Here is a 13,677-nt window from a genome sequence, read left to right as displayed (position 1 = left end):
AGGGAATTTTACATTGCAGCTGAGTGGTGTCTATTTTACCTTAAAGGAAAAATGACAGCAAGTAATGGGTGCAGTGCTCCTAGCCTGACACAGTGTAACATGCCTCTCTCGTCTTGGCTCCTTCCTTCTTGCTGTCATTCATGCAGAATTCCGGGTCAAGGCAGGTGGCTTTGAAAAGAGGGAGAAAGACAAGGAGAACAGCCCATTCCTAGCGCTTGCCAGCTTGAGACCTCATTATATCTTCTGTCCTCAGGGTGGGGTGGGCTTGGGGGGCTGGTGGATAGCCCTCATCAGGCAGGGAACCCGCGCGGAGAAGCCGACAAGTCGGGAGAAGGCCACTCACCGCCCTGTGCTGTTCTGCCCTAGCATGCTCATCTATTACCTTCAGAGCATCGCAAGATCCTTAAAGCTCAGCAATCACCAGCTCAGAATGCAGATCCAAAATGCAAGTATTATGTCATCTCTGCTGTTGTGTGAGTCAACCATCTGACTGGTTTCACTGGCCAGGGAATACAAGTGAGGTTCCATTTTCCTACTGCTGTAGGATTCTTGGCCACCTGCTAGGGTGCAAGGCTACCCTCCCCCTCCCCCTCCCCCAGGATCTCCCAGAGCTATTTCAAAGAATGCCCAGGGGCAGCTCCCAATTGCCAGGAACAGAAAGGAGGCTGCTATGTTTTCCTCCTCTCCAGGAGAACTTGCTGACGCCCTGAGCACTGAGCGCCCCTCTTGTGGCCACACCAAGTCTGCAGTGTGCAGGGCTCTTCCGCTGGCTCGGCTGGACCAGGAAGGGAGGGAAGGTCCCTCCTCAGTCCCATGGCAACTTGGGCATCTGAGCCCCAAAACACTCTTTGGATCCAAAGACCCATCTTTTTCATAATTTTTTATTTTGTTTTATTTTTTGTTTTTACAACTGTACCTGTGGCATATGGAAGTTCCTGGGGCTAGGGGTCGAATCAGAGCTGCAGCCGAGGCCTGTGCCACAGTCCAGCCACAGCAATGCTAGATCCGAGCCGCATCTGCAGCCTACAAAGCAGCTTGCAGCAGCACCTTTACCCTTAACCCACTGATGGAGGCCAGGGATCGAACCCTCATCCTCGTGGTTACCAGTCAGGTTTGTTACTTCTGAGCCACTATGGGAACTGCAGGAACTCCTGTTTTTTTGGTTTGTTTGTTTGTTTGTTTTTGTCTTTTTGCCATTTCTAGGGCCGCTCCTGTGGCATATGGAGGTTCCTAGGCGAGGGGTCGAATTGGAGCTGTAGCCGCCGGCCTATGCCAGAGCCACAGCAACTCGGGATCCAAGCCGCGTCTGCGACCTACACCACAGCTCACGGCAGCACTGGATCCTTAATCCATTGAGCAAGGCCAGGGATCGAACCCACAACCTCATGGTTCCTAGTCAGATTCAGTAACCTTTGTGCCACGAAGGGAACTCCCAGGAACTCCTGGTTTTTAAACTTCTTTTTTGGCCATGGCATGCAGAGGCTTGATGTGGGATCTCAGTCCCCAGACCAGGGATTGAACCCAGACAGCAGCAGTGAATGCACTGAGTCCTAACCACTAGACAGACCACCAGGGAACTCCTGCCCGTCTTTTAAATTCTGATTTCTTTTACCTTCTCTCCCACCGGGGACTCAATTCAATGATCTCAGAACAATCAGAGGGAGGCCAACAATCCCCAATCCTCCCACAGTTTCTCCTCTGCACACCCGAGGTGCTCCCCTAGGACCAGGACTAGGGTGAGGCAAGCGAGGCAGCAGGATGCCAAATTTCAAGACACAAACTCTCAGGGTCACGGTGACCCTTCATCCTCACAGCCCCTAAAGTGAGCTTCTCCTTTGACCCCGGGATGCCTCACTTGCTTCACCCCAGCCCCAGAACCCCTTTCAAAAGACTTCCAGCTTTCTCTGGTTTTAAAAAAATGACTTTCACGGATATCAATTTGTGTAAAGAAATACCCACTTCTTTCACAAAGAGTCAAATAAGAAATGTACTTGGAGGCGTTCCCACTGGCTCAATGGGATTGGCAGTGTCTCTGTAGTGGCAAGGATGTGGGTTTGATCCTGGGTCCGGCACAGTGGGTTAAGGATCCAGCATTGCCACAGCTGTGGCATAGGTTGCAATTCCAGCTGGGACTCAGTCCCTCGCCCAGGAACTTCTATATGCCATGGGGTGGCCAAAAAAGAAAAAAAAAAAAAAAAAAGGAGTTAACCATTGTGGCACAGCAGAAATGAATCCAACTAGTATCCACGAAGACGTGGGTTCAATCCTTGGCCTCACTTAGTGGGTTAAGGATCTGGTGTTGCCCTGAGCTGTGGTATAGGTCGAAGATACAGCTCGGATCTGGCATCTGTGTGGCTGTGGTGTAGGCCAGCATCTGCAGCACCAGTTCAACCCCTAGCCTGGGAACTTCCATATGCTGCAAGTGCAGCCCTAAAAAGCCAAAAAAAAAGGAAAAGAAAGAAAGAAATGCATTTGAAGTTGCAAAGGGCATCTTTATGGAAATACACATCTCCTGTACTTTCCCTTCTGGTCCCAAGCAAACCATTCTTAGCAGTATCTATACATAGAAACCTGGCCTATCAAAGAGCTGCCCCTAAAATTAAAACTTGCCAGGGATAAAACTTCAGCTCTTGGGTGTCAGCCTTTATTCATTCAGGTAGCAGGCCTGAGCCCAGAGCACACTGTCCCCGGGTAGCAGAAGCAGTTCAGTCGTGGCCTGTCATGTGACGGGTGATACATACATCATTTTCCCCCAAGAGTAGTATTTGTTACTCCTTCCTGCTAAATCCCAAGCAAACATATGATTGTCATTTATATTTTAGGCAAGATCTGAAGATAAGAAAAAGGTTGCTCAAATGGTAGAAGGTAAGTACAAACAAAAATCCCTGATGTCTTTGTTGGTGGGCATTTAAAAATACAGCAGTTTAAGGCGTACCACTAATAAAAATTCCTGTGGTTTTCACAATTAATTAGGCACAATAAAATAAAATCTAGGAATCCACATGTTGGTTTAAATCTGCAATTTTTACATCAGACCCAGGCCTGTGAGTAACCCCGAAATATCAGCATTCAGGAAGAACTGTTGAAAAGGGAAAGAAAAAGGAGTTCCCGTCGTGGTGCAGTGGTTAATGAATCCAGCTAGGAACCATGAGGTTGCGGGTTCAGTACCTGCCCTTGCTCAGTGGGTTAACGATCCGGTGTTGCCGTGAGCTGTGGTTTAGGTCGCAGATGCGGCTCGGATCCCATGTTGCTGTGGCTCTGGCATAGGCCGGTGGCTACAGCTCTGACTAGATCCCTAGCCTGGGAACCTCCATATGCCACGAGAGCGGCCCAAGAAATAGCAAAAAGACAAAAAAAAAAAAGAAAGAAAGAAAAGAAAAGGGAAAGAAAAAGAAGACAAATCTGGAGAAAAGCCAAAAGAACTACTTGGCCTTGTTCACCTTTTTTTTTTAATTCATTTTTTTTTCTTTTTAGGGCCATACCCCGAGGCATATGGAAGTTTCCAGGCTAGGGGTCGAATTGGAGCTGCGGCCGCCAGCCTACACCACAGCCACAGCCACAACAGATCTGAGCCATGTTTGCGACCTACACCACAACTCACAGCAACACTGGATGCCCAACCCACTGAGCAAAGCCAGAGATCGAACCCACATCCTCATGGATGCCAGTCGGGTTCGTTAACTGCTGAGCCACGACGGGAAGTCACCTTGTTCACTTTTGTGTACTGCCTCTCAATGGTCTGTTTCTTCCTTGCAAGACCCCCTCCCGGGGTCTCTGCCCCCTTAAGTCCCATCCTCCCAGTCCCACCCTTGCAGAGCAATGCCAGGTGGGCAGGTCCAGCCAGGCAAACAGGTTCCAGAGTAAGAAATACAAACGCAGTGGATACACCTTCTCTTCCCATCTTCTCCAGCTCCTGGACCCACTTGTTCCCACCAAGGTTCATGGAGGGAAAAGGAAACCGTCCCGTGGAAAGAACAAAACTGCAAGGAGCAAAAGTCTGGTCTAGGCTGAAAAGAGGGGAACGTGGGCAGGTGCAGCTCAAAGGAAACCCATCTGCCCCTTGGGGCCACTCACAGGTCACGTTATAAGCTCGAAGGATCACTGGGCAACGGCAAAATGGATGGTCCATATTCTCTCTCAAAAAATGAGAATGAGACCCAAAGGCTCTATGGGCCAACTCTTTGGTGTGTTTTAACACAGAGCTAATTGGGAGGGACGTGTTCCCTTCCAGGAAAATCCCCGGGTAAGAGTCATGAGGCCTAAGGGTGATGCCTGCTCCACCCACCTCCTCAGCGAGCAGCCTGCAAATAAAAATTGTCATAGGAAGAGACTGAAGCTCATGTGATAGAAAATTCCACTGTAAGAATTCCCACTGGGGTTCAATGGGCTTGGCGGTGTCCGCAGCACTGAGACGCAGGTTTGATCCCCAGGCCGGCACAATGGGTTAAGGATCCAGCATTGCCACAGCTGTGGCTTAGGTAGCAACTGCGGCTCGGATCCGATCCCTGGCCCGGCAATTTCATAAGCCACAGGATAGCTGAAAAACAAAATAAAATTCCCCTGTACTTGTTAAGTATTATTTGCCAGTGGGTCCACTTTGTGCTCAAAAACTAGGATTTTCATAAACGGTCTCAGGATAGCAACCTCATTGTCCAGAGTCCCTTTTCCAACTCAGGACCACATGTTTTTTTCAGACTGCTCTGTGAATTGTTTCCCAAAAAATCATAATTATAATCTAAGCTTTATTTTATCCATTCTAAAGAACCAAAGCCCCAAAGCTGGTGAATAACCCACTTCGCCTCATGGGGGCATCAGACGGTGTGTCGTCATTGCATTCCTCCTACACGCCCTTCCAGCTCCAGCTCTTGGAAAGACCCAATTTGAATGATGCTGTTTGTTGCCCGTGGGTTAGGTGCATCTGTGAGCATACACAACTGTCTGTAGACCCACCTGCGGGAAGTCATGACGCTCTTGCAGCTAAACGAACCTGAGCGGGTCACCCTCAGCCTGTCTTCTCATGACCCTCCCTCTTCCCGCAGCCCGCATCCAAACCCAAGACGAGAGCACCAAGAGGCTTCCAAAGGACAGCGACCTGGGCAGCCAGCTGTCTTCAGCTCACTCGGCGACACCCCAGAACAATGGCAATGTGGTCAATGTTGACTCCTTAAGCAGCAAGAGTGGCAGAATAGAGACCATCCGCCAACCCACGCCCCAGAGTCCCCAGCCAGGGCCTGGCAGTCCCAGCTCACCTCTTCGTGGCATCTCCAGATCCAGGCACCACACCACCAGGTGAGCTTAATTGCAGCTGGGCGGGAAACCTGCCTCCTTGGTGACACCAACCCAGGACAGCCCAGAGCCATAAAGTGCAGGTTGTAAAAACCATTAGAGCTTCAAAGGCTTTAACTGTTGCAGGAAGTAAGAGCCATTAAATTCCATCTCTGCCTGAAGGCCACAAGGACAAGAGACTGTGACAGTTGGTATTGAGAAGAAATGAAGGGACAAAGGTTGTCCAAAAAAAAAGTCTGTCAATTCATCCTCCTTGGCCTGCTGCCATATAACCTGTAAGCCAATCTTCTCGACAGCATAGGGTATTTATTTCCATCGTCTAAGAAAAGAAAATGCTGGGAGTTCTCCTGTGGTGCATTGGGTTCAGGATCCAGTGTTGGCACTGCGGTGGCACAGGTTTGATCCCTGACCCAGGAACTTCCACATGCTGCATGCACAGTCAAAAAAAGAAAGAAAAGAAAATGTCTTAAAATTTTTTTTCATTGGGGACCTGTTTTAATAAATCAAAGGATTAATTTTAACTAGTATATTAGCCATTTGATTATAAATGGCAACAACACTCTAACTCATAAATTCCAAATTAGCGTAACCAAATACATTTTTGTTGTAAAGGAGTTGCTAGTATCTACTTCAACACACTTTGACTAAGAATGGGCTCTATACCAGTTTCTGTGGTAGATACACGGTCACAAAAATTGATCAGATGTAGTCTCTGCCTTAAGGAATTGACAGTACAGTGAGAGAAGGGCCAAAGTTAATTATACAATGTAATACACGCTATGCTTCTGTGATAAATAGTATACTTTCAGAGGACAAGGAAGGATGAGATCAAGTCTACAAAAAAACACAAAAAGGAGTTACCGTCCTGGCTCAGCGGAAACGAATCTGACTAGCATCCATGAGGACGTAGGTTCGATCCCTGGCCTTGCTCAGTGGGTTAAGGATCTGGCGTTGCCGTGAGCTGCAGTGTATGTCGCAGACATGGCTCGGATCTCATGTTGCTGTGGCTGTGGCCATAGGCCAGTGGCTATAGCTCCAATTCGACCCCTAGCCTGAGACCCTCCATATGCTTTGGGTGAGGCCCTAAAAAGACTAAATAAGTAAATAAATATGTCCTAGGAGGCAATAATAATAAACCTGGGCCTTAAAGAGTAAAAGCTCACTAAATGGAGAAGAGTCAAGAATACACCATAGTGGAGAATAAGCATGAACAAAGGTAGGATGTTCAGAAGAAGTGAGGGGTCTTCGGGAAATGACAGCCGCAGAGGGAGCCTGGGAGCAAGGCGGGAGATGAGGCTGGAAAGAAGTGTGATCCAAGACACTAATGCATGTGAATCTTTTCGAAGCTGGGACTTTATCTTTTTTTTTTTTTTTTAATTGAAGTACAGTTAGTTTACAAAACTGTGCTGGTTTCAGGCGTACAGCAAAGTCATTCAGTCATGCATATATATATACACACAAGAAAGGAGTAGAACCCTGCTTTTTTTTTTTGGCGTTTTAGGGCCGCTCTTGCAGCATGTGGAGGTTCCCAGGCTGGGGGTGGAATCGGAGCTATAGCTGCTGGCCTATACCAGAGCCACAGCAACTCAGGATCCGAACCACATCTGCAACCTACGCCACAGCTCACGGCAACGCCGGATCCTTAACCCACTGAGCAAGGCCAGGGATTGAACCCGTATACTCATGGATGCTAGTCAGATTTGTTAAATGCTGAGCCACGACGGGAACTCCGAACCCTGCATATTGTGTGTGTGTGTGTGTGTGTGTGTGGAGATAGGACATCTGGAAGGATGCACTGACCCTAACTTATGTGCAGAATGATTTTTTTTTTGTCTTTTGTCTTTTTAGGGCCACATCCAAGGCATATGGAGGTTCCCAGGCTAGCAGTCTATCAGAGCTACAGCTGCCAGCCTATACCACAGCTGCAGCAACACAAGATCCGAGCCACATCTGCGACCTACTCCACAGGCTCACAGCAACGCTGGATCCTTAACCCACTGAGCAAAGCCAGGGATCGAACCTGCAACCTTGTGGTTCCCAGTCAAATTTGTTTCCACTGGGCCACGATGGGAACTCCCCCGAGAATGATATTTGATTTAAATGTGACACAGTGAAAGTCATACAAATAAAATGTAGGAGGGTTGTTGGGGGAGTTGTTTTGTTTTTAAAAACAATGACTAAATTAACAAAGAAGTCAGAATCTTGCTGTATGAGAACCTGTCTTCAGGTATCTACTGGGCTTTGGCAAAGAGGAGGGATTCCAATGGTACTGGGTAGGTGTCAACTGAAAGAAGAAAAAAAAGCACAACCTGGTAGTTGAGAATTACGTTTTATTCGGTGGACTTCTCGAGGACTAGGGCCTGGGACATGGCCTCTCAGATAGCTCTGAAGAGGTAAGGGAGAAGCCAGGATATACTGGAGTTTTTGCTGGGAAACAAAAACCAGAAAAAATCATGAAGTGGAACACCAAAAGCTGACTGTTAATCACAAAAAAAAAAAAAAAAAAAAACAGATATCTCAAGTTAATGATTTTAATGCTTTTTTCCTGGAAGGGAAGATGCAAGAATCTAGGCTCATTGAAATCATCCCTTTGGCTGGAGTTCCTGTCATGATTCAGTGGTTAACAAATCTGACTAAGAACCATGAGGTTTCAGGTTTGATCCCTGGCCTTGCTCAGTGGGTTAACCATCCGGCGTTGCAGTGAACTGTGGTGTAGGTTGCAGACGCGGCTTGGATCCCGTGTTGCTGTGGCTCTGGCGTAGGCCGGCGGCTACAGCTCCGATTCGACCCCTAGCCTGGGAACCTCCATATGCCGTGGGAGCGGCCGTAAAAGAGATTAAAAAAGACAAAAAAAAAGAAAAGAAAGAAAAAAAGAAATCATTCCTTTGGGGGTTCCCATCATGGCTCAGTGGAAATGAATCTTACTAGTATCCATGAGGACACAAGTTCGATCCCTGGCCTCGATCAGTGGCTTAAGGATCCCATGTTGCTGTGAGCTGTGGTATAGGTCACAGATGCTGCTTGGATCCTGGGTTGCTGTGGTGTAGGCTAGCAGCTACAGATCTGATTCCACCCTTAGCCTGGGAAATTTCATGTGCTGTGGGTGCAGCCCTAAAAAGACAGAAAAAAAAAAGTCATTCTTTTGATATGCATCTTAACTATTTAGGGTCAGTATCTTATTTTTCTCCATCCTGAATATCCCTCAGGGTGCACCGTGGTGGGGAGGGGGCAGCTGTAGGGGCTGATGGCTTTGCATCCTTTGTTTACGGAAATGGCAGGTGACATTCTTGGTCCACAGAGGCTCTGGCAAGGAGGTGTCCGAGAAGCCGGGCACGGCAGAGATGGTGAGGGGTGGTGTTCCTCGCACATGCTCCCCAGCTTGTCCCCCTGGGTGCCTGCTCCTGGACAAAAGAAGGACTCCAGACTGATATACACTAGCACAGAGCTCTTTGCTCTCCATGGAGATACACGTTAAGGGCGCTGAGAATCCCAGCTTAAAAAAATACGGTCAGCCCAGTTCCCCAAACACTCATTAACACTTCAGAACCAGTTTCGTGAAAACGCAGAGAGAACGGCTGCCCTGGCTCGCTTGCAGTGCTCAGCTGGCATGGGGCTCTGAGAGCACCAAGGCCCTGGGGCTTAACCGTCCCTGTCTTGCAGGTATCCACGTGGCCCCTGTGCAAGCACAGGTGACCTTCACAGGAGCAGATCCTGCACCCCTGGGATGTTTGCAAAGCACATCGAAGACGTGCACTTGGAGCCTCTTTTCCGAAAAGACTTTGAGCAAATCGACCACAGATCAGCGGTCTCGGCCTTGGGGCCACAGGGTCGCCGGTCCCATGGCCCCAGATACTATGTTGTTAATGAACATGACTCTCACCAAAAAAACCATTCGACTTTCCAGCCAGAAAGACATTTCGAGATAGATACCTTTGGGGACATAGTGGAGAGGTACCCCAGGAACATGCGACAGTGTGTGCCCGGGGCCTCCCATCAGGCTTGCTCTCCACAACGAAGTGAAGAAGAGGACGAGATGCTGAGGAGAGAGGTGATCCAACGGGCTTTCCACCCACGCTCCCTGACCGACCTCCACGGGGCTCCTCATTTTTACGTCGCAGAAAGTTTAGAAAGTCACGCCCTGACTCCTGAGCCCCAGAGATGCTGGAGCCGTTACACGTCTTGGGATGATGGTTTTGAAGGTCAACTTGACAGGCCGATGTATGTGCTCAAAAAGCCACGCTCCCGGAATTTCCAGTACCCACAGCACCCAGGGAAGCCCAGGGGGAAGCCCAGGTTCGAGCCATCCGCCACAGAGTCGGATTCCATGTCGGCGGCGTCCAGTAGCGACCAGCAGAACAGCAGCGCTGACCAGTACCTCCAGGTCTCCCGCAGCCAAGGCAAGCTCCTGAGGTCTGCGGGGCAACGTGGCAGGAGGAAGGCCATATCAAGGCAAGAGGTGATGGAAGATCTGAATGATCTGATTTGTTCAAACGTCTAGGGCCTAGAGATCAGAGCCCTAGTGGAGTGCCTAGTATGATAGCATATGTCCCTCACTGCTGGGAAGAGAGACAAATGTGCCCAGTAGGTGAGACCCTCAGGGCATAACCAGGGCACTGTGTGCAGCCCTGAGACTCACAGGGCCCCAACTCCCTCTTCTACAGCAACCATATACAAGTGTGCTGTTTCAAAAACTTCTGTCCTTGGAGGTCCTGTCGTGGCTCAGTGGAACTGAATCTGACCAGTATCCATGAAGAAGGAGGTTTGGTCCCTGGCCTCGCTCAGTGGATTAGGGATCCGGTGTTGCCATGAGCTATGGTGTAGGTTGCAGACTCGGCTCAGATCCTGTGTTGCTGTGACTGTGGTGTAGGCCTGCAGCTGTAGCTCCGATTTGTCCCCTAGCCTGGGAACCTCCATATGCCATCGGTGCGGCCCTAAAGAGACAAAAACAAAAAATAAAACCTCAGTCTTTGACCTTCATCCAGGGTGACCCCTAGTCATAGGCAAGCCAGACAACTTAGCCAGTGGCAGAAGGCTGCACTTGTCCTTAATCTTAGGAGTGAACTAAGACTGTGTCTTTCAGCACCCAAAACTCAGTCCTCCCCAGTCAGCACCCCGAAATGAGACGGCTGCCCTTCAAGATTTTCCAGTGCGTAATTACATCACATCAATAATCAGTTTAGGAATGACAAGAAATTTATTGAGAGCTCGCCTTACTGTTTATCTGGCTCTAGATCTGTATGAATGAGTTAGGACACGTGGGCTGGAAGCAACAAAATCCCCAAGGTTTATTAGTCCCTTTAACTGGGAGGGATGGGACTCAAGCTGGCTTCAGGCTCAGTTGGATCTGGGCATCAGACAGCTTCAGGATTCTGTCTTTTCACCTCCCAAGTCTATTTCTGTTTCTTGACCACATTTTCTTCTACTGCCATGCAGTAGGTGGAGGAGGAATGCAGAGCCACAGAAAATTCCAGGTTGCTGGCACCCAGCCAGTGAGCCCCAGGGAAAGAACAGAGTTGTCCCTCCTCCTTCATGCTATGTTCACCTTAGGGGTCAATGCCTCTTTCACGGGCAGGTGCTGGGGGTTGGGCAGCAGGGAGTGTTCAGCTGCCAGGGTTCGCCAGAAGGGCACCCCTATTCCTATGTCCATGATAATTCTTTTCACTTTCAATTGTGTCTTTCAAGTTTTCTGAAGTCTTCTCAATGAGTCTCTGAGTGCTTCTGGGACAGGAATTGGGTTTATTCATTTCCACAGCCCCAGTAACTGACACCTAACAGCGATTGTACCCCTTTTCTCTTATTGCATAACAAAGTTTTGGGGCTTAACACACATTTATCGTCTCAGTTTCATGGGTCAGGAGGACAGAGGTGGCTTAGCTGGATCTTCTGCTCAGGGACTCAGTCAGCCAGAGCAGCTTCTCATCTGAGGCTGGGGCTCATCTTCCAAACTCACATGGCTATTGGCAGAATCCATTTCCTTGAGGCTATAGGACTGAGGCCCTTTGCTCCCAGAGGCTGCCCACATTCCCCCACCCCATGGCCCTCTCTGACTGCTTGCATCTTTGAGGCCGACAAGAGAAGGCCTTTACAGCCTCTAATCTTCTTCTCCTGACAAAATGTGGACACTCTCGCTCTTTTTTTTTCCCCCTTTGGGCTACACCCGCAGCTTTCAAAAGCTCCAGAGCCAGGGATCAAACCTGTGCCACAGCAGTGACCCAAGCAGCTACAGTGACAATGCTGAGTCCTTAACTCACTGCACCACAGGAGAACACCATGGACTTTTTTTTTTTTTTTTTTTAAGGGATCCCCTGATTAGGCCCGGCCCACCTAGGGTAATCGCCTTTTGATTAATTCAAAGTTAATTGATCTGAGATCTTAATTACATTTTTAAAATCATTTTTACCATATAACAAAACCTGATCGTGGGGGTGAAATCTCATCAGAATGATAAGTGCCAGCACATTCAACAAGAAATCTTATAGGAAATGTGCACCAGGAGCATGAATCCCGGGGGCCATCTCAGAATGTAGCCTATCATAGGTACTTAATAAACATTTGGTGAATGTCAATGGATGGATGAATAATGAACTGTACTAATGAATGACATGGTAACAGGATTATCTTGCAAGATCTATTGCAAATTCTAACTGAAAAGAAAATTCTGATATAAATAACGTCATTTTAAAAGTAAACACAAATTGGAGTTCCCTGGTGGCCTAATAGTTAAGGATCTGTCACTCTGTGGCATGGGTTTGATCCCTGGCCTGAGGAACTTCTGCATGTCATGGGCCCAGCCAAAAAAATAATGTTTTTAATAAATAAATAAAAGTAGACACAGATTCACACTCTTGCCCAAATTCATAAAGAAGTGTGCAATATTTTCAAATTTCTTGACAGTGTTTAATTGCTTCAGGTCTTGACCTCCTGATCATGATGGATCAAAAAAGATTGTGGTTTGTTCAAAATGAAATGCCCTCTATGCCATGAGAACGTCCTTTTGTGATCCAGGTGCCCACAGGTGTTTCACGATGTGGGTACCCCCTTTCCACATGCTTGGTCTAGGCTATGCCCTCGTACTCCCAGGGACATCAAAACGTGTTTTGGAAAAGCCTGGCCCAGCCCCCAAGCACCTGTAGGAGCACCTGTGTCTGTATGAGAGGAGGAGGCGACCTAATAGCATCAGGGCCCTTACAGCATTCCTAAGAAAACTTGAGTTTTGCTAATACACACGCAGAGTTGCAGATCTGAGCAATACAGCTCACGTGTACTATTCCAGCATCTGGTATTGGGCTATGTCTTTAATTTAGAGAAATTTATGGTGGGGTTTTTTTGTGTTTTGTTTTTTTTTTTGCTTTTGCTTTTTTTAAGGCCACATCTGCTCCATATGTAGGTTCCCAGGCTAAGGGTCAAATCAGAGCTCCAGCTGCCTGCCTACACCACAGCTCACAGCAACACAGCATCCAAGCCGCGTCTGCGACCTACACCACTGCTCACAGCAACACCAGATCCCCAACCCACCGAGTGAGGCCAGGGATCAAACCCACAATGGAAACTCCTAGAGAAATTTAAAAGATACAGAATAGCACAGAGACTAGTGTGACAAGCACCCATATTCCCACTGTGTCAACAACTGTTGAAATTTTATTTCCATCTAGTCCCTTTGTTATCATTATTAAAGAAAATATTCAGATAGCATCGAAATCTACTCTAATCCCCATGCTTAGTTTACTCCCCTCATGCTACCAAGAATTCATCATATGTCTATATTCAGTCACCTCTTTATAGTTAGAGATGCTGTGTGCATGTGTGTCACTATATATGTATGACCATCTATAAACAATGTGTAGGAGTTGCCCAGTGGCTCAGCAGGTTAAGGATCTGGCGGTGTCACTGTTGTGGCTAGGGTTGCCGCTGTGGCTCGGATTTCATCCCGAGCTGTGGCCTGGGAATGTCCACATGCCACAGTGGAGAGGAGCAGTTGGCCGAAAACCAGACCAAAACAAAATTTTTGAAAAAAATGTAAATATGTCTTGCTTAAGTGCTATCATACTGCGTGTATTGTACGTATTTATGTTTTTGAGGTCTGTTGAAGATGTACACAGATCAAGGTCACTTATCATTAACTGCTGTGTTGTGTTTCATCCTATCAATAAACTGCACACTATGCATTTTTTTTACTGATGGATTTTGATGTTATTTCCACTACTTGGCAGCTAAAAATAATGTTGTAGTAAACAGCTTTTATGGCTTCTACTGCTCATGTGCTGAGGTTGACTTAGAAGGAGATTCTGGTACCATGAAAGGTGAACTCCTGGGCTCCTATAGGAAGAGTACGCTCAGCTTCACTAGCTGCTCTTTTATTCATCTCCACATGCCCAGACCCCCAAGCAAGCT

At 47.8% G+C, this 13,677-nt stretch overlaps 1 protein-coding gene across 1 annotated transcript in view; it reads left to right on the top strand.

Moving 5' to 3' along the window:
- The window catches only part of TMC3 (transmembrane channel like 3), a 55,085-nt gene extending 45,301 nt beyond the window's left edge, over positions 1 to 9,784 (top strand). Inside the window, exons 19-22 of the mRNA XM_047796365.1 lie at positions 367 to 445; positions 2,823 to 2,865; positions 5,040 to 5,289; positions 8,947 to 9,784. Coding sequence (XP_047652321.1) covers positions 367 to 445; positions 2,823 to 2,865; positions 5,040 to 5,289; positions 8,947 to 9,784 — 1,210 coding nt within the window. The remainder of the gene's footprint in view (positions 1 to 366; positions 446 to 2,822; positions 2,866 to 5,039; positions 5,290 to 8,946) is intronic.
- The last annotated feature ends 3,893 nt before the right edge of the window (positions 9,785 to 13,677 follow it).

Source organism: Phacochoerus africanus, chromosome 9, assembly GCF_016906955.1.
Source record: "Phacochoerus africanus isolate WHEZ1 chromosome 9, ROS_Pafr_v1, whole genome shotgun sequence".
In the NCBI taxonomy this organism is placed as follows: Eukaryota; Metazoa; Chordata; class Mammalia; order Artiodactyla; family Suidae; genus Phacochoerus; species Phacochoerus africanus.
The sequence above is the reverse complement of the archived record's forward strand: the minus strand, read 5'-3'. Positions and strand labels throughout refer to the sequence as shown.